The 24,423-nt window shown below is 36.5% G+C and overlaps 2 protein-coding genes and 1 pseudogene across 2 annotated transcripts; 2 read left to right on the forward strand and 1 right to left on the reverse strand.

Annotated features, from left to right (window-relative positions):
* Window positions 1–5,136: 5,136 nt before the first annotated feature.
* On the forward strand, window positions 5,137–11,480 carry LOC143614791 (uncharacterized). The gene is made up of 3 exons (XM_077088122.1): window positions 5,137–5,566; window positions 9,893–10,258; window positions 10,956–11,480. The coding sequence occupies exons 1-3, from the start codon at window positions 5,203–5,205 to the stop codon at window positions 11,312–11,314; spliced, it is 1,089 nt and encodes a 362-aa protein (XP_076944237.1). The 5' UTR covers window positions 5,137–5,202; the 3' UTR covers window positions 11,315–11,480.
* Window positions 11,481–11,853: 373 nt separating this feature from the next.
* On the reverse strand, window positions 11,854–13,629 carry LOC143614792 (putative F-box protein At1g32420; annotated as a pseudogene).
* A 3,399-nt stretch (window positions 13,630–17,028) lies between these two features.
* LOC143614789 (GATA transcription factor 17-like) lies at window positions 17,029–18,029 on the forward strand. The gene is made up of 3 exons (XM_077088118.1): window positions 17,029–17,234; window positions 17,301–17,450; window positions 17,925–18,029. Exons 1-3 carry the CDS (start codon window positions 17,214–17,216, stop codon window positions 18,027–18,029), a joined length of 276 nt encoding a protein of 91 aa, XP_076944233.1. The 5' UTR covers window positions 17,029–17,213.
* The last annotated feature ends 6,394 nt before the right edge of the window (window positions 18,030–24,423 follow it).

The raw sequence follows: 24,423 nt of genomic DNA on the forward strand, positions 1-24,423 counted from the left end.
TGTTCAATTTGATTTTGTAGAGGCTTTGTTTCAAATATAATTGTGATTAGGTGTCTTTAACTGTATGAACTTGAGTTTACAGATTAGAATTGTCAAAGTAGCTTGCTTAAATTTGTCTCAGTTTGTAAACAATCCGAGCTGAGTAGACTAGCTTTGTAAATGAGCCGAGCTTGAATGGCTGGTTTGTTTATTAGCTAACTTGTTAGGCTTGCTTAAATTAACCCAAACTTTTAATATTGTATAGCGTGCATAAAAGAAATTCAAGTATTTTAAGTGCAACTCCTCATTATTTTTGGGTCAACTTCAGTTGAAGACCTTTTTTTAAGTTCAAGCAATCCAACCAAGTCAAACAGGAGCATAAACCGAGCTGAGCTTGAGTTCTTCAATACAGCTCTCTGTTTAAATTCGAGCTTGAGTTTGCCCCGACTTGGTTTAGAACTGTATAATTATAATGCATTAGTTGATAGTTATAAATAATTAAAGATAGTTGTGAAAGTGATAACACATATAGTTAAATCAAACTATACAGATACATTATGTATTGAACCTATCTTCTATCTAGACGTGCACAAATCGGGTTCACTTGGAAAACCCGAACTGGTTCGGAACCGGTTTTTTTCACACCGGGTAGGAAATGGCACCGGTTCCAGTCAGGAACCGGTTCGGTTCCCGACCCGAACCGATGCCCAGAAATGCTAACTTTTAGGAACCGGGACCGGTTATTACGTAAAAACCGGTTCCACCGGTTTTTTTTGAAATTCAAATATTCTAGGTGTTAGAAACCGGTTCCAACGGCTATATAGCCGTTTTTGACCGTTGGAACCGGTTTTTTTTACTATATTTAGCTTATTTTCATTCTATAAATAGCAAGGTATGGATGTGTACTTGTTAAACCACTTCCAAAACTATAAAACACACTCCAAAACACAATTAAGCTTAAACCGACAACAAATGGCAACTAATGACGACGTTGTTATGGTGATCGAAACAACAAGATGCCCCGATGTTTGGGTTCATTACGATTTGTGTCTCATGACCGACTCACAGGAGATGGCTCGTTGCAAATATTGCTCGAAGTTTCTTAAAGCAGGGTCCAACTCGACATTACGAAAACATACGAATAAGTATTGTCGAGAGAAAAGAAGTTTGGATGCTAAAAAAGCGGAAGTGGGAGAGTCGTCCGGCTCTACAACCCAAGCATCTACCACCGGTGACAACGCTTAATCGTTGTAGAACGCCGGATTAAAACGACGGACTTTGTTTTTTTAGTTTTAGTTGTTATGTTTAGTATCGTTTATGTTTTAATAATGTTTGTAATAGTTATTGTTTAAATAAATAAAATGTTCGTCGTTATAAAAAAGTAACAAAAAATTAATCATGACTAATAAAAGTAGTTATAATTAAACAAATCAAGACTAAATATTAGTTGAACTTGTTACAAATAATTTTACTAAAACAAATAAAAAACACAAATTACAACTCTTCTTCGTCTTCATTCTCGTCTTCACTCTCGTCATCGTTATCGGAAGAAACCCTGTCCTCCGCCTCCTCATCATGAATAGGACGCTCTATTGGTATTTCGTCTTCAAAGTTTGCCTTTTGTTGTACACGATCCACCGCATCCAAATGGTCATTTAGGCAAATGCAAACCTCTAGAGACTCGGGAGTTAATTTTGTTCTTCGCATAGATAACACCCTCCCACTAAGAGAAAAAACCGATTCGGAAGCAACCGTTGAGGCTTGTACGGCAAGCAAATCACGAGCCATGGCGGATAGAATGGGAAATTCGTTTTGTTTTCCTTTCCACCAAGCCAACAAATCAATAGAGCGAATTTCGTCGACCGTTGCGCCCTCAACATAGTTTGCTCCACTATATCGACCAAGTTCGCTAGTTGGTGTGTTTCCTCTTTGCCTCTTAGATGCCGATTCACAAACTGCATTCATCAAGTTTATAAGTAGGTCATTGCACGGCCTACTAGTTGTTTTTTCACAAAATACGATCTCGTGCTTGGACCATACATTTGAAAATAATGGTCATAAAGGTCTTGAAGGTTTTTGTTGAACTTTTCCTTCGCTTCCGTCGACAACTTCGGGTCGATCTCGTGCATACCCAAGTTGTCGAATATTTCTTCAATCGTTGTCTCAACCCCATGAACATTCCAATAGGGGTTTAATGCGGCGGCACAAGTAAAGACCGGCGGTATGTTTTCAAAATATTTTAAGAACTTTTCTTTCATCACCGCAACAATATTCTTAAAGATTTTGTTTTTCTCCGCAAAGTTTTTAAAAATGCAAGACATGTAGTACAATTCTTGCAAAACCCAACAACTAGTAGGATAATAGACTCCCGATAACTTTGTTGTTGAGTTTTTGAACACGTCAAGATACCCCAACAAAAAACCGACATTCACCCAAACACTTTCTGGAAGCATATCGGCCTCGCGTTCATCAACAAGATTGGTATGAAAAGATTGTAAAGTTTGGCGTTGGGCAAAAGCACACTTTAGCATATGACAAGTTGAGTTCCAACGGGTTGGAACGTCCCAATTTGGCCCCAAATACTTTCTTTCAACCGACTTGCAATAGTTCTTATATTCAAGATGTCTTCTTTTACCACTTTTGAAGACATCTTGTAACATAAGTCTAAATAATTTTAAATCCTCACAAATGTTTTCATTGTCGAGACCTTTTTGAACAACCAAGTTGATGATATGTGCAACACAACGAACATGAAAAAAATCCCCGAAACAAGGTGGTGAATATTTAATGATAAATTTTTCGGCCGCCTTAGTATTGTTTGAAGCGTTGTCAAACGAAATCGAAAATATTTTATTTCTCAAGTTGAAAGTCGTTATAACTTCATCAAGTAGTTCAAACATTTTTTCGGCGGTATGTGGGAACGGGAAGTTTTCAAAAGCGATGGTGCGTTTCATCAATTGTCATGTCACCGGATCAACCCAATTAGCGGTGACACATATGTATGATTCGGGCAACCCGTGTGGTGCCGACCAAACATCGGTAGTTAAACTAACCATCACTTGTAAAGAATGAAAAAACTCGATTAACTCTTTTTTAGCACACTCCCACAACTTGATACAATGCCGTCTTAAGGTAGTACGACTTATATGTGTGTATCGCGGTTGGAGAGTTTCTCGAATCAACGACGTCAAATCCGGGTCATCAAAGTGGTTAAACGGCAAACCTCGTTGAATAACGAACTTTGCCATTCTATCTTGAACTTGACTCGTGTTGTAACGAAATAGTGTACCATCTTTACCCAAATCAATTTGATCGGTCGCGCCAATCCCTTTCATCGCCTTGCAATATGGCTTCTCGATGTGCTTTCTCAAAGTGGAGTTGGAATCGTGCTTTAATTGTGCTCCACATAGTTTGCAACGAGCCTTTTGATAACCTTCGTCATTCACAACCAAATCCCAATTCTTCCATATGTCTTGGTTGCGGTTATGGTTGACTACCGTAACAACATTTGGGTCTTCTGTAGCAGGAACGGGTTCAATAAAAACATTCTTCTTAGTCTTCTTGTTAGTTTATGCACTAGTTGTTTTATTCAACCAAATCCCAATTCTTTCATATAAAAAATTAATAAATTGAATACTGGAAATAAGATTATATTATTTGTTGTATGATATAACAATCAAAACTAATTTTGATGACTGTACCTTAAAGCAGACAAAATTTTAAATCGGAAATGGAGTAAATTTAAACCATGGTGGTATTTCCATATAATATATTTTCTCCTATCGTAACTATACACTCACGTGAAATATTTTGTTATTTGACTACATGTAATGTTAACCAAAAGGACCAAGCATCTATTCCAAATTAACAAATTGTAACCACATGAGTCATAATCATATGGATGACACACGCTATATCTTTAATAGAATAGAGACAAAGTGCCAATCACATATTTCAAGTTGACAAACCACACCCATATGATACTGCATGATTGTATGAAACATATAAATACAGTTTTTAAAATTGTAAGTTAATAAATATTCATAGGACACTCGCATGCTATAACACTTCCTAATAAAGAGTGCCCTAACCACCAACCTGGATTACTTGTGACGGGTGAGGTAATGATTCACTTAAACATGACTGAACCCTAACCGAAAGTTTCAATGCAACCCCAAAAAAAAAGTTGACATGAATGTAGAAATCTTGTCAAACACATGAGCGCAGACACAATGCGAGTTTTATCCGGTTAACACATACACAAACCTATAAATGTTGTTAAAGCTCTAAATTCTTAATTAAATTTATAAACTTACAAGAAAAAAAACTGATTTATATAAATAATTGTGTTTAAATCATATAATTTGATACTCGTTTGTATTACATCTTTAAAATTTGTCATAAATACCTAATCAATTTTAGTTAAGACCCAACAACAAGTCTGAATGAACATCTGTCCCATTCAGCAACAATAAGTCTGAATGATTCAGACATAATTTTAACCATTCAGATGTTTTTCTGTTTGGAACCAAACAGTCTGAAGTCTTAATGAATCAGATATTTACATCTGAATGATTCCATTCAGATATAAACAAACAGCTTTAGTAAAAAAAATTATAAAATATACAAGTTAAATAGATCAACCTAATACAAACATACAGTTTTATAGACAAAACTCAAAACTATCGTGTTAAAAACGCATTAGGTATTAGTTTCGTATGAGAACTCAATAATAACTTAAATCAACACAAGTTCATAAACTCACAACTAACTACCACATAGATGATAACACCCCTAACCTAATAATTTTTTTTTTTTTTATCAATAAAAAGATATAATTTACTATAAAACGATTACAATAAAGTGGCAGGCAAACGGGCAACAAGCTGCGCCGCAACCCCCTTTTGAACAGCAAAGCCAATCCTGCTAAAAACGAAGCTTTGGGACCTAGAAGCTGAAGAGGTTCCGTGTACGACGCGCTGAACCCTACTCAAAAATTTCACAGCCTCTAGAGCCAGAAAACCAAATGTATCAAAGGCAAATGGTAGAAAACCTAATAATGCAGCTATGTTTTGACCAATAAGCACCAACATTAACTACACCACTTGCTTGATATAGCAACATGTCCCACATGTTGCATATTGAATTATTGACCAAAAGTGTTATCCACTCAACTCCATCACTTCAAAAAGAAACCAAAATAGAATTATTGTAGCAGCATCAATGGCTGAACCACATGAACATGAAGACTCATCATCATCATCACCATCACCTTTTCAATGGTGGAGATCACTCCCTGAAATTAAATCATCATCATCATCTTGCATAACTAAGGTGCTTAGAGAAATGGAACGCCTGTGTTTAATAAGTGAACATGGAGTTGATGATCTTAAACACAAGCTCATGGTCTATAAATCTGGTGACTTTTGGATTCCAGTTGGTGGGATAAAGAAGGAAGATATGTATATACCTCCGGTAATTACTGTTTTACTGGTTGGGTTGTCTGGTGCTGGTAAAAGCTCCATTATTAATCTCATGTATAGTGTTCTTGGCAGATCTGGTCTCATTCCATTCTCTCAAACCTCAAGTATGTTTTTATTTCTGTTTTCTTTCACAAACATTCTTTAAGATAAAAAGATATGTAACACTACGAAATTTTGTTTAATAGTTAAAAACAACTTGGAACTCAATACATCCAAAATTGAGAGAAAAAAATTAAGAAAAAAAAACACGTAATCAAAAATAACTGGATGTATCGGTTTCAAGTTGTTTTAAATTTTTATTTTTTACAGTTTTGTTTAAATTTTACATGTAGAGATATTTTTATGTCTAAAAAATTGTTAGGAGTTTTTGTGACAAAAATAAATATTAGTTTAATTATGACGAATAGCCAAATAGGGGTACAAACGAGTCGAGTCTGAACTTGATTAAGGTTGAGCTCCACTTGTTTTGACTTATAAGAGCTCAAGCTTAGCTTGTTTCGAGCTCTTAATAAAACTCAAGCTCAAGTCCCATCGTTTTTTCAAGCTCGAACTTAGTTTGGTCTCGGCTGGTATGCTACAATTGATAAAATTTTTATTATTTATATAATAACATAATTATTTTTCTATATTTCTTAGTCATAACTATATATATATATATAGGATCAGGATCATAAAAGAATTTTTTTAAAATTGATAACTATGAGAACCATTTTAGACCACAAAAAACCAAAAAATATAAAATAACAAAGCACAAAAACGAAAAAAGTAAAAAAATCAAAATTCTTATTTTATCATCCCGGTTTCATAAAAAAATAAAAATAAAATAAAAAAACTCGGTTTAGCTAAATTATATACACATATGTATAATATATACATATATGTACATTTTTTTATACACATATGTATAATTTAAGATAAATGATACTGTACATATGTGTATATTACGTTATAACTAAAGATTAAATAAAATTATACATATGTGTATAATACAATGTTTTTTTAATGAAACTGGAATGAAATATAAAAATTTTGGTTTTTTTACTTTTTTAAATTTTTTTATTATTTTTGTTTTATTATTATTTTTAAATATATTTTTAAAGGTGTTTTTAGTGGTCTAAAATGATTCTCAAAGTTCTCAATTTGTAAAGGATTCTCTTAGAATCCTTAACCACATATATATATATATATAGGGGATGGTTCAGTGAAGAAATCATATTAGTGTGAGAAGTGTGGGAAATTAATTATAACCGTTGATTGTGTTGATCTATGGCCTACATTTGTTATGACAGTTTTGTAATTATTTGTAACAGATATTAATGACTATTATTTAGAAAGGACAATGAGGTAATTTTTTTAGTATGTTAAATAAAGAAACTAAGTTTTTGTCAACTTAACCCCCTTTTTCTATCCTCTCAATTTCCAAAAATAACTTCTCTGGGAAACGAAAACAAATAATGAAAACAAATCAAGAATGATATCCACAAATGGGATGTGGAAATAATAATTTAAATGATGTAATAATCGATATATCTATTCATTGTTTAAAAAATTATTATTTAGATGATGTGTAGGATATTATTAGTAAATAACTAACTATAATAAGTTAAATGAAGTATATTCGTTGTATGAATATCTAAATGTTGGGAAAATTTTAGTGATCGTAGGTAAGTGAAGGTAAATGTGTAGGTATTGGTGTATGATACCAACTTTTTGCTATATGGAGATCTACATGGGAAAAATAAGTTTGGTAAATGTAGCATAAGGATGTAAGTTTTATGAAAAACTTTAGCATTTGTAGGTGAGTGTAGGTAAATATGTAGGTGTTGGTGCCAACACTTTGTGTATGTCAGTGTAGGTAGGTTGGTTTTTAAATCACAAACTTAAAATGAACTTGCCATTTGTGAAATTAAATATCTATTTATGTGTTTTTTTCTTCTTTTGTTTGTTAACAACTATTAATTTTATTTATTTTTTATTTTTGAAATTTTATTTTATTTATTAGTTACGTAATATACACATATGTACGGTATCATTTATCTTAAATTATACACATGTGTACAAAAAAACATGTAAATGTACATATATGTATATATTATACATATGTGTATATAATTTAGCTAAACCGAGTTTTTTTTATATATGAAACCGGGATGATAAAATAAGAATTTTGGTTTTTTTACTTTTTTGATTTTTGTGTTTTTTTTATTTTATGATTTTTTTTTATTTTTGGGTTTTTTTTGGTCTAAAATAATTCTCATAGTTCTCAATTTCAAAAAAGTTCTCTCATGATCCTGATCATATATATATATATATATATATTTTGGACCACTAAAACACCTCTAAAAAATATTTAAAAAAATCATAAAACAAAAATAAAACTTTTAAAAAGGTTAAAAAACCAAAATTCTTATATTTCATTCCGGTTTCATTAAAAATAATAATAATAATATTTTTTTTTAAAAAAACGTCGTATTATACACGTATGTATAATTTTATATAATCTTTAGTTACGTAATATACACATATGTACAATATCATTTATTTTAAATTATACTCATGTGTACAAAAAAAACATGTACATGTACATATATGTATATATTATACATATGTGTATATAATTTAAGCTAAACCGAGTTTTTTTTAATGAAACCGGGATGATAAAATAAGAATTTCGGTTTTTTTACTTTTTTGATTTTCTTGTTTTTTTTTTATTTTATGATTTTTTTTGGGTTTTTGTGTTTCAAGATGGTTCTCATAGTTCTAAATTTCAAAAAAGTTCTGTCATGATCCTGATCCTATATATATATATATATAGGGTGAGGTTAAAATAAGAAGTGAATTGTGTCTAAAAAGTGTAAGAAGTAATCTGGTGCGTTATATATGTTGATCTGATGGTGGATATGGAAAGTGTGTTTATTATGCGGTGCGTTTACTGTGCGGTGTGTTTTATCAGATCTAATGATGAAAACACACTTTCTACATTTCTTATGAAAAATCTACTTCTTATATATACCATTTAGTTATTTTTGTCATCATTTTATACATTGTTATAAATATTATATATATATATATATATATATATATATATATATATATACTAGTTAGATGCCAGCACGATGTAGCAGGAAACAACACTTAAAAGGTTGTTAGCAAGCCAAGCCTAGCTCGATTCGAACATCATACCGAGCCGACTCAGCTCTGCTTGAAATTTAAGATAAAATCTTAAACTCGAGTTCGCCTTGATTATTTTGATATTTATATGATCTGAGTACTTATAATCATATTTTTGAAAAACATATCAAAAGATAATAATATTTATATAAACACGAGGGGGGCAAAGTTGTAAGTATTGCTTAAAATAATAAATTTTGAGTAAGTTGAGGTACTATACTTGTAATTAATTTTACTTGTAAAACTAACTTGTACATTCATGCATATATCCATGCATTAATGACTTGTACAATTTAAACCGTTTATGTTTTAAAAAAAATTATATTGACACGTAAATAAAAATAAGCTCGTTAAATGGGTATGTTAAGATTTAGTTTTAATCATATTTTTGTAAAAGATATAACAAGAAAACCAAAAAGAATAAATTTAGAGTAAAATTGGTTAACCATGAGAGATGAAAGTTGTAATTATTTTCTTAAATTAACAAAATTTGACTAAAGTTGAGGTACCAAACTTGTAATATATTTGTTGAAATCAAATGAACGTGTGTTGATTGTGTTTAAAAGACCACTTTATCCTTTATTACACTTGTACTTTATGCCTTATAAATTGTAAATCCCTTAAAAAAGTGTCTTAATTTGCCTTCTAAGAGAACCCTTTACAAATTGAGAACTTTGAGAACCATTTTAAACCACTAAAACACCTTTAAAAAAATCATAAAACAAAAAATAATAAAAATTTTAAAAAGGTAAAAAAACCAAAACTCTTATATTTCATTCCGGTTTCATTAAAAAAATTAAAAAAACGTCGTATTATACACATATGTATAATTTTATTTAATATTTAGTTACGTAATATACACATATGTACAGTATCATTTTTATCTTAAATTATATACATGTGTACAAAAAAACATGTAAATGTACATATATGTATATATTATACATATGTGTATATAATTTAGTTAAACCGAGTTTTTTTTATGAAACCGGAATAATAAAATAAGAATTTTAGTTTTTTTACTTTTTGTGTTTTTTTAATTTTATGATTTTTTTTATTTTTGGATTTTTTGTGGTTCAAAATGGTTCTCATAGTATTCAATTTAAAAAAGGGTATCCTGATCTATATATATATATATATATATATATATATATATATATATATATATATATATTGCGTTAAAAAGTTATATAAATAACAGACTAGCAAGCTAGTTCAAGCTCGAGAAGTGATGGTCGTGTTTGAAATATTGATTGCAGATGAATCATCGAATTATTCAACTATGATTCTTGAAGAACATAACGTGTTACGATCAACACGTAACGGGTTTTGTGTATATGATTCAAGGGGGTTGGATGATAACCGGATGGGGGAGTGTTTAAAGGAGGTGGCACGGTGGATGAATGACGGTGTCCGTCATAATCAGCGGTGTCGGTTTGGTGGTGAAGATGGTGTTAATATGAGGTTAAACTGTAGTCCCGATGGGTTTGTGAGGCGGAGGGTTAACTGTGTGGTCGTGGTGGCTGATTTGACCGATGTGTACAAGGCATTTTTTGGTGGTGGTGATTTTAAGAAAGTAGAAGCCATTAAATCATTGTTTCATTGTGCTTCTATAAGAACATCAAGTAATATCAATTATTATTAGTTTTTTTAATCAGGTTTCGGGTAGGGTCGAGTCGGGTCGGGTCGATTCTAGGATAATTCCAGAAAGAAACCCAAAACTTGGTTTGTACCTAGTTGGGTCAGAAACCGCTTTTTTTGGCACCTCTACAAAGAGTCAAAGCCAGTTTATATGATTAAACTGAATGTAACAATATATTATAGAATCTTAAAGAAAATATAAATAAGTACGATTTTTAAGTTATTAAAAGCTTGTAATTATAAAAACAGAACTATGCAATTAGTATTCAAATATTCTAAGTCGGTTTTAAGGGTGTTTTATTATTCGAATCAAGCTTAAAAAATTCAAAATTTGGTTCAAATAAAATTTCATGTTTCGAATAATTGGAATCATGTCAATATCTGAACCGGTTATGAATTAATATCGAAATTATGAATTTCTAATCGAACCAGCCTAAGTATTTGAACTCCAAATAGAAGTATGTAATTTTGTATTTTTAATAAAATGCATACACTTTTTTTTTGTACTTATGTTATATTTCTCGAATCAACCATACTGGATTTTAAAAGTAGATTTTAGGGTGTGTTCTAACGTCAAAAGATATAAAAAACAAGAAAAGAATAAGGTAACTTAGTATTTTAGCTGCAAGTATATTATATGATTTATATCTAATTACTTTTTTGAATTTCATGTAATTTCAGATGTTGACCCGATTTTGATCCTAACACATGGTGATATGTTACAACCAATGGAAAGGTTAAATTGCCGAATCAAAATATGTAATTATCTGGGGATACTAGTAACAACAGGTGCATACGATATAGTATGTCTAACAGAGCAAGGTATATTAGCCGAGGAATCTGATCCAATCACATCCTTTGCATTAACCGAAGCCATATATCGGATTTTATTACAGTCAGATCGAACTCATCCTCCAAAAAGGAAATATAAAGATTGGATTGCCGATTTTTTGTCACGAATCATGTGTTCACTTGCTTATTTCTTTGCTATGATTTCACGTATCTTTCAAAGGTGGGGCGATAAGCATAAAATAGCCTAGTTGATGACAACATTACCTTAAAGAACACGTTGATACACGCTTTGGTTTGATTATTTCTATATATACTTATTTACATCTAGTTGATAGTTAGGTTTGTGTATTCATTAATCGTTATAATGTACATGTGTAAATCACGAAATCATATGACAATTGTTCTTATATGTGTAACCTTCAAATGTTAGTATGTGTTGATTGATTCAAATAAGATTACAACAGTTTAATATTTTGACAAAACACCACCAAAATTATTTCAATGACAAAACATTTTAAGTGAAAAAGACACTTTTTAGAGACCTACCCACTTGACATTTTACAAACCACTTACTCTATAGATGCATAAAAATAAAAATTAATACACCTCTTCCCCTGTGTTTTATTATCAGTAGCAGATAACTGTGAAAACAACTTGACAAAAACCGACTTCCTGGCTGTTGAAAACAGGTATATGCATTAAATAAGGTTCCCAACAATTCAAGGTAAAAAAAGAGCTTCCTTATGAATAAGAAACAACTTTTTTGGTTGGTTAATCTGTCCGCTTACATGTTATATTAAAGCAATTGCAACATCAACAATTACTACTAGATCATCCCTGCCTAAATCAAGCATATCATATGTTCTCTTAAGAAGCAAAACACGATTCTCATATTTCAGACTCTTTTTATACTTCCAAAACATAACACAATCTAAAACTTTACAAGGAACACACGATTCAAAACACCAGTTAACAGTAGAAACTTTATATGAACAACCATCAAACAAACCACAAACCTCATGTCTTGCTAGTTCCTGCGCACGGGCACAATGCTTTCAACATAGCACTTGATGTTAGAGATGTGCGAGATTGGATGATCAGAAGTGAACTCTAATGACTTAAAGCATTTACTCTTCATGTTATAGACAAGTACACTGAACACATTCCCGGGCACCTTGCTCGAGGAACAGATGATCTCGTCCATATCAACAGAATCTGTAGGGTAAGGGTGGTCTAATTTGATGAAAGACTTGGGGAATTTAATGACTTCTCTGACCCAAACACGGTTTTCATAGTCTTTCAATATCCATAAATTCATTTCATTGCTTTCCACCACACCAGCATGATAAACAACTCCTACACACCCGTTCACTTTTATAAGCTAAGGATCTACAGTATTATCAGGCCCAACTTCTTTGGGAGTGTTAATTATTGAAAACTTTTCGGTTCTCAAGTCAAACGCCAAAATGGCAAACGAGCGTGTAAACATTCGATGAACTACACTATTGAGACAGACGCCGTAGTTGAGAGCGAGGCCGAAGAAACCATCCCAACTAAAACCAGTAGGAGGCTCTGCATCAATCTTTCTCCATGAATAACTTGACAAACAGAAAATCATAAACTCCACTGTATCTGGTTCAAAAAGCTTCCTGATCATCAAAATCTTATGTTCGTTTTTAGACTCGTCAAACCCAAATAAGTGAATACTAACATGTGTCTTTTCAACAGCGTAAGAATCTGAATCAGGGAGTTAATACATGTTACGAGTGGTAGGGTTAACAATGAAAACGTCAGTGATGAGACGGCAACCACGCACTTTCAAGAAAGCAAAGCATATTAACCCGTTCAAATGTTGGGCTTCTGTGATAGTACCACTAGGAAAAGAGTCGTCGATTGTCATGAGATGAGTGACGGGTCCACCGTCATGAGCGGCAGAAAATAAGGTGGAGTTTCCGTCCTGAAACACTGTAAGCAGCAATGAATAAGGCGGTGCGGTGGGCAGCGGTGGCACGAGGTGAAGTGGAGCTTGGAGAATGATTGATTGGAGATGCGGGAGAGCCATGGTTTGGAGACCGATCTGAAACGGAGTATGGATTTGACGGGGAGTCTGAGGACGATCTCTTCAATGATTTCACTCGGGAATGGAATGTTTGCCTTCTTGGCCAAGGACTGTTCTTCTAGGGTCTCCATTGTCTGGCGAACAGGGCACACGCTAGAAATCACTTCCTGAATCAGTAAAGTGATGACAAAAATTACTTATTAATACACATCCAATTTTAGACAATTAAAACAATATTGTAAAACTATCTAAGAATCAATTACGAATACCACGTATGTTACAAATCACTCCTTTCCAAAGAAAGATAAAATAGATTCGCTTCTGAGCCAGTTTTAACTTCACAAAACTGGGCCATTAAACATCGATGTGGAAAATAGTTTTCCAACAAATCTACGTTCAAATAGATTGCTTGTGATTTTTCATGTAGGACATCACAGAAACAGTTATCTAATCTACTACAGCATCAACAATTTCCAAAGGTTAGGGCACAGTACTGCTTTACTAAATCGTCCTTGACTAAATCAGTATTAGCAATTTCCGAAGACTGTTTCCGTGCCAGTCAACACAAAACTCAAACGTGAAATTAAGAACCGAATCGCCTGGCAATGCACAACAAAGCCATGATCCCTAATGCATATTTAAGTGAGAAATCAAAATTTTCACCAACAAAACCAAGGCATCTAGAAAAATCACCAAGAAACAATTATCAAATGCTTAACTAAAACTTGTTTTATCAAGATATTAAACGGCTTATGTACCGACATATGCATGCATGGCACTCGTTGTCAAACAAGAGTTCAAGTATGAGATGTCCGTTTGAAAGTTGTTGTTTTTCTTGAATTTGTAAGTTAAAAAAAATATATGGTGCCGCAGTATAGTTTGAAAAAAACTGGCCATTGAAAATATTGATGTGGAACAACCAAATAAAGTTTTCCAGCAATTCTACGTTAAACAAATCGCTTGTGATAGAATAGATTGCATCAAAAAGTCAACCCGTGGTTTGAAACCATGGATTGCATGAAAAAGTTAAACTTAATACCACTTCTAATTGTATGGTGGTTTTGCTAGTCAAGCCGTGGTTTTAAACCACGGTTTGGCCTTTTTCTTTTATTTTTTAATGCGACAAGTATCCATATGCAATAGTGAAATTTAATCTCAAAGAACAAAAAAGCAAACAAAAAGTATCACATATGAACACGCTAAATTAAATTGGAGAAAAAAGAAAAAAAAAACCTTAATTTGTAAACAATGGTTGATTAAAAACAAAAAAATAATCAAATGTGAACATATATACTTATCGGCATATGAAAAATTAAAGAAAAGGATCAAAACCACATGTTGATTAGACACAAAAAAATATTCACATGTATAAAATATATATATATATATACTTATCGACATTTAAAAAATAAAAGAAAATGGTCAAACCGTGGTTTCAAACCACGGCTTGACCAGTAAAACCACCACACAATTGGAAGTGATAAAAGGTTCAACTTTTTGATGCAATCCGTGATTTCAAACCACGACTTGCCTTATTTTAATCAAAAGTATTATTTTATAAAATACACATCTAACACTTACATAGAGAAAATAGTCAAACCGTGGTTTCAAACCACGGTTACACCATTTTATAACAACCCTCAAAACCATACCATTTTTGAAACAACTTTTACATAACACACCATTTGTGAAAATTTTTCTGTTGAAGGGGTGTTTGGGAACTCTTTAACGAAATTTAAAAATTATTAACTTATTAACTTTTTTTCTTACATATTTAAAATAATAATCTCAAACATTTTATTCATTTTTAAAAAGTTAATAAGTTATAAGTTGGTGAAACTAAACAATTCTAAACGCCCCCTAACTTTTACCATTACCAAAATTTAGAGACCTCATCAAAGTTCGAAGAGTCTAGACTTTAAAATAATAATAACTCAAAACACATAAATACAAAAAAAACTAAAATATTTTCTCGTTTTCCTTGTTAAAAAAATCACAATGTTAAGGAAAAAAATCATTGTTTTTTTTGTTGTTCATTTTCATTATTGATTGTATATTTTTTTTATATTCAGTTTTTTTTTTCTTGATATTGTGTTATATTACTCAGCATTGTTTTACATTTTGCTCGGTATTATATTATATTTTTCAATATATTTTGTTTTCTAATAATTATTATGTTTTTTTTTTTTTGTAATTGTGTCTCTTTTTTTTTAACGAAAAAGACAAGGGAAATTGAACTTTTTTAGCGTTTTTCAAGCACCCTTTGTATTTAAGTTTTCATTTGTTTAACAGTCATGTCTTATTTCGTAACACGTGGTGTTTATTAGATGAAGAGTTTAAAACTTAGGCGTAATGAAAATCTCCACGTGCCACACAATAACTAGTTTGTTGGTGGATCCTGGGTAAGGACAATATTGTCGTTAGCATTAAATTATAACCGTTGGACTAATTATAATATTTGTATAATGTGCTAAAAATATCCATTACGAATAAATCAAATCTTAGCATTGTTCACACTACTAAAAAATATTGTCCCTTAAAATTCAATCAATCCTCTAGCATGTTTCTCCCTCAAATTACATCAACTTCATATAGTAATAAAGAGATCACGAAGCTACAAAAAATCATCCCTTGCAATATTACTTCGCTCATTATCAAATAAATGGCAATAAGGGGTTCAAAAGAAGATTTCGGATGCAACTATACGAGTAGAGTTACTCTTACAGATAGTTAGCCGATATGTAAATCATCATCATCATCGTACTCAGTATATCCCACCAATAGCAAAGCTATGGTAGGGTCTGAGGAGGGTAAGATGTAGACAGCCTTACCTCTACCCCATAAGGATAGAGAGGCTGCTTCCGGTGAGACCCCCGGCTCGATAGTAGTTTTGCATCAAGCCTTGGACATAAGGCACATAGCACTCAATCATCGGGACACCGGCTGATCGGTGCATGTACCCTTGTCTTTCGGCTATCAACGCCACTACATGATGCCTGATTAACCGTCCGTCACTTTTAACGTTATTTTCAGTAGATTAGTAAAATAACGTCAAAATTAGTGCAATTTCACTTTTGCCCACCCGAGGGTTCACACATATATACATCATATGTGCGCACCGCAAGCAGGGCTAATTAGCCGATATGTAAAGAAGCTCTAAAAATTTCTAAATATTTTGAGACATGATGAAAAAAGTTTAATATTATTGCAGCTCTTTAATGTGTCAATTAACATAAACAAATTTCATCACACATATGATAAGTACTTGAATACGTATGAAAGAGTTTTTCATAAAAGTATACGTTATTTTTGATTGTTTTTTATACATATGCACGTAAATCAAATATCATAATACCATAATTAGTTAGTCCTTTTGATATTTTTATCTAGCCACATAATTTTTGAACTGACAAAATGTTATTTTATATACAAGTGAAAAAAATTTAAAAATGGTTTTGAGCAAAGAAAAATATCGATGGTCACATAGAAAACCGAAGCGTAGCATTTTAAACAAATACGGAATATAAAAAATTAACTTCACTGATAATCATCAAAACCGTTAGATCAAAAGCATTATCTTTTAACGGTAAGATCCTCTCAACCCAAAAGCACAAAAAACAAAACCCTAGTTTCCAATACATGCAGCCGCACACATCCAATCCCACCTCCAAATTTCAATAAAAATTTCAAAAGTACCGCTTTTATTATATTAATAAAAAAACAATAAATCCAGTGGCGCTATTTAATTTTATTTTTGGCGGGGTAATCCATAACGTCAGTCAGTCCTAAGGGCAAATCCGTCATTTCCTCATTACCGCCTTCTAGGGTTTTCCCGACCTTAAATTGTTTTCATTTTTATTTTGCCGCTACAACTTCTTCGGCTCCTTCTCTCTCAAAATTATTATTATTATTCACCAATTGCTGATCATATTCACTATCATTTTGACTTGATCAGTTATTAAATCATATTGATTACAGTATCCAGTTGAATCTCACTCAGTTTTTCACTTATTGCGTCTGATTTTGGATCAAATTGATCGTCATAACAATTAGGGTTTGATTTGATCGATTGATTGATTGATCGGGAAATGGGGGATTTAAGTGATAAGGTGAGTCTTATTATTATTATCATTATTAGTTGATTTTTATTTTTTTAAATATTTTTGGGGTTTTAGGGTTCTGAGTCTGATGATATGAATGTGATGAACTGCAAAAGTAGCCCAGAAAGATCATCTTCATCCGACGGTGGTAATTTGATCAAGACATGTGCTGATTGTGGGACCTCCAAAACACCTCTCTGGAGAGGTGGTCCAGCTGGCCCTAAGGTATTCTTTTTTTAATATTATTTTTTTGGTAAATTCTAGATGTCTGAATATTATTTTTATTATTTTTTTTGAAATATTACTTATATATTATATGCGTTTGTATTGGTTTTATAAATTTAAAATATTGTTTTTAGTTTTTGAATTATATGACTGATCAACACATATTGCATTTCAATCATTTTTTGTATAATAATGTACACATTATTTGCATATACACAAGTACTGAATTATATGAATAAACATCATATTTTAATTATTATATTTTATTGTATTCAAGTGATTTATATTATAAATATATATCTAATAAATGTTATGTAATTATACATCTTTATGCAAATTAAAAATGATTTTTTAAACTCAGTAGTTTAGTTAACTTGATTGTATTTGTTTACACTGTTGGTAAAATGTGTGTGAAATTAATTTTAATTATTATATTTATGGTTTAACGTTTGTATTTGATGGATAATTATGCAGTCTCTGTGCAATGCTTGTGGGATCAGAAGCCGGAAGAGGAGAGGATCACTTAACTGTAAAACAAACAGTACTAGAGGGTGCTCCTCCTCGTACTGTTGTCGGTGAGCTGTCACCCTGTGATTGGCTCATGGGCTGTTCTGGTCAGATTGTCTGTCCTATCCATACCTTGGTAGGTATAGTACAGAAGATCTTTCAGAATCATACGGACTGGCTCATATTGGCGGGATTGTTCCCGTCTTGCTCATTCCTTCATGTGACTACTGAAGTATCTATTGTCTTGTGCGTGTAGCCCTGCTGTCTGCGGGTAGCCTTCCCTGATGGCTTGTATCCGCAACTGCGGGAACAGGCGGGGTACTTCACCATTGGGAGGCTTTCCATGCGTGTACAGCTTGCGTACTGCGCGTAAGGTTCTCTGAGCATGGTGGGTCCTGCGGAAGCAGATGGCCTTTGCGCAGACGTCCCTGTTCAAGGTGAGTCTTGCGGGACCAACTGGGCTCTGCTGGGACCTACCTCTTCAAGTCCCCCCAGTCCAATGTTCTTCTCATGAATGTTTAATAAAGTGAGGTGAACTTTTGGACATTGAGCAAGGGGTTTTGAAAAGGCTTTTTAGTTTTAAGGTTCTACGTGGGGATTCTTCCCGCGGGTTTCCTAGTGTCACTTGCAAAAATTCCCGATTTTTTTGCTTGATCTTTGGGTATGATGCGGGTAGGTATGTAACCTTCTCGCAAGGCAGGAGCGTTGAGTCTCACTTATATATAGTCTCCATGAGGTTCTGGTGGTTTTCAACATAGTGATCAATTATGCTAAGACCACCAATTCCATTACGGAGTTTCAAACAATATAATTCTCGACGTTCCCGTTATGCGGGGATGTTATTCCTCTATCCGCAAGCATTGCCTAGAAGATCCTTCTTGGTTTCAATTCTCTGCGGGTGCTAGGTATGTGAAGGGTTTTGCCTTAACACTGTACCCGCACCTGTCTTATAGTTACTTGGTTGCCAAGGTATTCTTGGCTTCAATTCCCTGCGGGTGCTAGGTATGTGAAGGGTTTTGCCTTAACACTGTACCCGCACCTGTCTTATAGTTACTTGGTTGCCAAAGTATTCTTGGCTTCAATTCCCTGCGGGTGCTAGGTATGTGAAGGGTTTTGCCTTAACACTGTACCCGCATCCGTCTTATTGTTACTTGTTTGCCAAGGTAAGGGGTGTTTTCCCGCTTACTTTTAAATCTTTTTTGAATTTTGAATTTCAAAATTCGAAGAGTTGGTAGAAAGATAGGAACAGTCCAAACGTCTGAAACGTCGTGCGACGGTTTCTTCTGACTGTGTCAGGACGTGCAGGAAGTTATGGTGACGTGACATTATATGGTCATTCCAGTCCCTTTTTCAGGCGCGTGGGCGCGATTTTTCGGGCGCGTGGCCGCGAAATTGCTGGCACACGTCCTGTCAACAGCTGTTGCCAGCCTGCTTTATGCCACGTGTCATAGTTTCATTGCACCTTCGATTTCTCTCTCATCCGCATTAAATTCATCGCATTAATTGCGATTAGTATATAAAGGGGGAGAGGGCTGTTTGCAATCCACACTTTCACCCTTCTCTTCTTCTTCTTTAGCGATTTCCGGCAAATACTCCCCTTTTCAGGCTAGCATTTTCCCGAAATCGCTTTCTTTTTTCTGAACAATGTCTTCTCGTGATCTTGAGTCTTCGGCCGATGACAAGAGTACTGCTGGTGAGTGCCAGTGTGCTCTGCCCGGCGATCAGTACCGGTATGTTGTTAGGAAGTTCATGCTCGATCCTTTCGAGCCTGAGTTTCCTGAACCCCATCAGACCGTGTACGATGCCCCCAGTGGCAAGATCGGGGTATATGCTGTATTCTTTGTTTATGGGAACCTTAGGTTCCCATTGACAAAGTTTGTTTACCGTGTCCTCGAAAGGCACGGTGTTCATCTGACCGAGCTGCACCCAATGGCGATCGCGAAGATTCGCCACTTCGAGTGGGTGTGCCGGATATTGGGTGTTGAGCCCTACGTGGACCGCCTGATGACCTTCTATACTTGGAGGTGCATCCAGGGGTGGTACACCCTGACAACCCGAATCAAGGGATTGAAGATTTGCGCGACAGAGCGCAGTCTCCGATCGTGGAAGCGGGAGTTCTTCTACATTTCTGCTCGCGCCGTCCCCATTGCCATGAAGTTTAAAAATGGCCAAGCCATTCCGAGCCACCACGCCACAAACTACCAAGAGGCGGAATGGTTTGCAAAGATATCCCGGGTCCAATCTCCGGTTTTCCGGTTTCCGGAGTCCGGGATGGTGATGTTGGGGATGAGCCGAGTGTGGAAAGAGGCTGACGCGCAAAAGGTTCCAATCGTCCTCGAATACGGTTCGAACTCTATCCCTTACGGTATGCTCCGTTTCTCTTTGCTTATACGAGTTTATCTTCTAACTGTTTATTTTCTTTCAGAGGGGAACAACTTGGAGTCGCTCCTGTACCCGCGGGAAGCTGACGGTCCCGCGCGGATGGGTACTCGTGCTCTAGACGAGAACGAGTTGCCCATCCTGGAACAAATGGCGGATCGGTTTGTGGAGGTCTATCCGCCGGGCCAAGAGATCCTGAGCCACCGGTGGCCAGGTAAGGCGATATTCTATCCTCAACCCCTCAATGCTGTACCCGCTGCTGGAATTCCTTACATCCTGTCTTCTTCTGAGGAATCCGCAGATGGTCCTCCGCTAGTGCGGAAGAAGAAGGCTGCCGGCGGGAAAGGGAAGGAGAAGGTGGCCTCCACAGCTGATCCGGTGCTTCTATCTGACACCGAGTCAGATAATGAAGAGGTGGCGGGGAACCCCGGTGGTGAGAAGACCACTGCTCCGGAGGCTACGACTGTTACCTCCGGAGAACCGACGACGACGGTGACCGGCATCAAGAGACCGGCTCCATCGGGTTCATCCCCGCCCGTCCGAACGTTCAGGCTCAAGAAAACCCGTAAGTATAAACATTCTTCTTTTTGTAGATTTAATCATACTTCATAAATTTATTAACACTTGTCTTCTTTCTGCAGGCGTGGATGTTGACGCATTCCAGGGTGGAGCGCAGGGGAGTACCTCTCCGCCAATGACGGTAGGCTCGGTCAGCCTACCTGAGGCGTCGACCCAGGCACCTTCGCCTGCTTCCGCTGGTCCAGTTGCTCAATCCTTTGAGCCAACTGTTCCAGCCGAGATGACGTCACCGCCGGCGGTGAGTGCAATTTTTACAGCATCGTTCACCGAGCCGGCGGTTACTGTTGCTGCTGATTCCTCGGCGGCGTCCGCGGCGGACACCATGCCTCTGCCATCGACTGCGGCGGAAACCATGCCGCCTCCGCCATCGGCCTCGACGGCTGGACCTTCAGGTACGCGCGGGGCTTCTCGCCGATCTTTGTTACCTTCCCATCTGCCTGACCTTTTGGATGGATTTCCCTTAGGTTCAGGTGATGGGTTCGGTGGCTATCGGCCTGTGATCGACCCTACAGGTGCGTAGGGTTCTTTTGTCCTTTATGCAATTTTTTTCAACTTTTCCTAACTGCTTTGTTTCTTTTGCAGTGTCGGATTCCAATGAAGTGTATGTTCCAAGATGGAACATTCGCCGAGAAACAACCCTTCGCACACCTGTGGAGTGCGTGGACTGGGCTCGCCACGCTGCTCCCCATGGTGCGTTGGGGGAAGCCATGGTTAGCTACCAGGAGGGTAGGCTAACCAACGAGCTTCGGGTTCTCCTGGCCCGGATGCAGCCACGCGTCGAGCTGCTTTGTCGTGAAAACGACAAGTTGAAAGCAGCTCGCGTTAAAGAAGTATCTCAGGCGCGTGCTCTCCGGGAGGAGAACCAAAAACTGACCGCAGTATCTGCGGAGAAGGAGAAGGCCTTCAAGGCCCTCGAGGTTGAGGTTCAAGCGCGACTCGAGGCCCGCTCCAAGGCTGCCCAAGCTGTTAACGAACAGCTTCGGCAAGCTAAGGAGACTGCGAGGAACGCGACCGAGAGGGCCACCAAGGCTGAAGCTGTTGCTGAGCCTCTCCGCCTGGAGAATGAAGAACTTAAAGCTAAGTTAGAGGCTCTTCAACAGGCTCATGATGCCTTGGCTATGGAGGATGCGAAGAAACTTCAAGAGATCCTGGACCAGAGGGGTGTGCTTGCGCACAACGAGCGGAAGCTTAAGGGCGTTGAAGAGGCCGCTGCAAGGGATGTGCTTCTCGCCAACCTTAATAAGAACGAAGCTGAACGCGCCTGCACCCAAGCTCTGGTTGCCAAGGAATGGCTTCTTCGAGAAGCGTTGCCTCAGGTATTTTAGCTTTATGTCGTCACGCTTTCCTTTGTAGGATAGAAGTTATTATACTTGTACATTTTTTGTAGGTTGTGCATCGGGTCTTTTCAGAGACATCTTACGACGATGCTATGAGCGCAGCCCTCAACGCTTCTCATGAGGATGGGGAACGGACCGGCTTCATGCTTGGTCTAGGGTTTGCTGAGAAAGGCGTCCCGCCTTCCAACTTCCCTTTGTATAATGCGGATACCGAAACTATTTATGACCAAGCAGTGAACCAGTATGCTGCCTTCCCGCATCCGGTGGTGGAGAAGGTGAATGAAATTGCTGCTGCTGATGATGGGATTGCTGTCCTTAGAGCTTTCCTTAAACCGTCACACTCTGCCGATGGTGCGGGTCCAAGTGGGAGTGGTCCTGAAGCATGATCCAAAAGATCCCTTTCCACCACTAGCGTAGATATTTGCTCTTGTACTTCTTTTGTATGCGGGTATATACCCAGCAATGTTTGTAATATTCAAGTTGATGAAATAAAGAATGTGTTTGTCCTTTGTTTATTTTACGCATGTTTACACTTAGCAATTTCTTTAGTACTTAGATAAGTTAACTTTTTGACGTGGTAAATTATAAGTTTATTTTTGCTTCCTCTTTCATGATTGTGCGGGTAGGATCGTCACTTGCACTTAGTAGGATGGCTAAACTTACATTTATCCTGCGTGGAAGTTTTCCTCATCTTTTCCTTGAAATTTTCTAAGTGTTCAGAATAAGTTAACCTTTGAACGTGGTAGATGATAGGTTGAAGTTTTGCTTCCTTGCTTGTGATTGTGCGGGTAAGACCGTCACTTGCACTTACAAGGATGGCTAAAATTTACTTACCACTGACCTGCGTGCAGGTTTTCCTTAGAACTTTTTTACATTTTTAGCGTTGTGTTTATGCGGGTTTTGCCGCCTTCCACACGCAACTACTTACTTCTTCACGCATTGGTGCGGTGAATACCGGCACATGGGAAGTTCATAAGTTAAAGGTAAGGCTATCAACACATTGTGTAAGGAGAATCATTTCCATTAGAAGTGGCTCTAGGCCTTTTCTTTACAAGTTTGGAATTGATCTACATATAACATTTGCGTAATTGAGCTCCATTCCATGTTCTTGGGATAGGAGTGCCATCGAGCCTTTCAAGCCGGTATGCGCCTTTTCCCAGGACTTCTTTGATAATGTATGGCCCCTCCCAGACCGGGGCCAGCTTTCCTGGGCGCTCTTGGTTTGAAGCCTCGTTGTTACGCAGTATGTAGTCTCCTTCATTGAAATTGCAGAGTTTTACCCGCGTGTTGTAGTACTTTTGCATTTGTCGTTTGTAATTTTCTTCATGCACTGCGGCTAAGTCTCTGCGTTCCTCGGTTAGCATAAGGTCTAACCGTCTTTCCGCATCATTGTCTTCTGGCTGGATCAAGACCCTTGGTGAGGGTAAACCAATTTCGACTGGGACCATGGCTTCAGTGCCATAAGTGAGACTGAACGGGGTTTCCCCCGTACTGGCCTTTTTCAGCGTTCTGTTTGCCCAAAGGACGTGCGGGAGCTCTTCCACCCAGCCGGATCTGTGTTTCAAGAGTCTTTTCTTTATGCCATCGACGATGCTCTTGTTTGCTCTTTCCACCTCACCATTACCTTGCGGGTGTGCCACTGAGGTAAAGGTGTGGGTGATTTGAAGTTCTTTCAGCCACTGCTGTAGCTTCTTGTCAGCAAAGTTGGTGCCGTTATCGCTCACCAGATTCTGTGGAAGTCCAAAACGACAAATAATAAATTCCCAAATAAATTTTTTGATATGTTTTGCGGTTGTTTGGGCTAAAGGTTTTGATTCTATCCACTTGGTGAAGTAATCGATGGCTTCCACTAGGAACTGAACATTTCCTGCTGCTGTGGGAAATGGGCCTGTCACATCGATGGCCCACTTCTGAAATGGCCACGAAGAAGTGACTGGAACAAGTTCGTTCTTCGGGCGATGCGTGTTGGGTGCGTAAAGCTGGCAAGACCTGCATTTTCTAGTGTATGCCAGTGCATCCATATGCATCCCCGGCCAAAAGTATCCCGCATTGTTCAGCTTTGCCACAACAGCGCGGGGACCTGCGTGAACTCCACAGATGCCCTCGTGTACTTCCCTTAAGAGGTAGTCAGCATCTTGGCTGTCCACGCATCTTAAAAGTGGGCCAAGAAA

Source organism: Bidens hawaiensis, unplaced genomic scaffold, assembly GCF_021521415.1.
Source record: "Bidens hawaiensis isolate Kalapana, Puna unplaced genomic scaffold, B.hawaiensis_p1.1 tig00041110_1, whole genome shotgun sequence".
NCBI lineage: Eukaryota > Viridiplantae > Streptophyta > Magnoliopsida > Asterales > Asteraceae > Bidens > Bidens hawaiensis.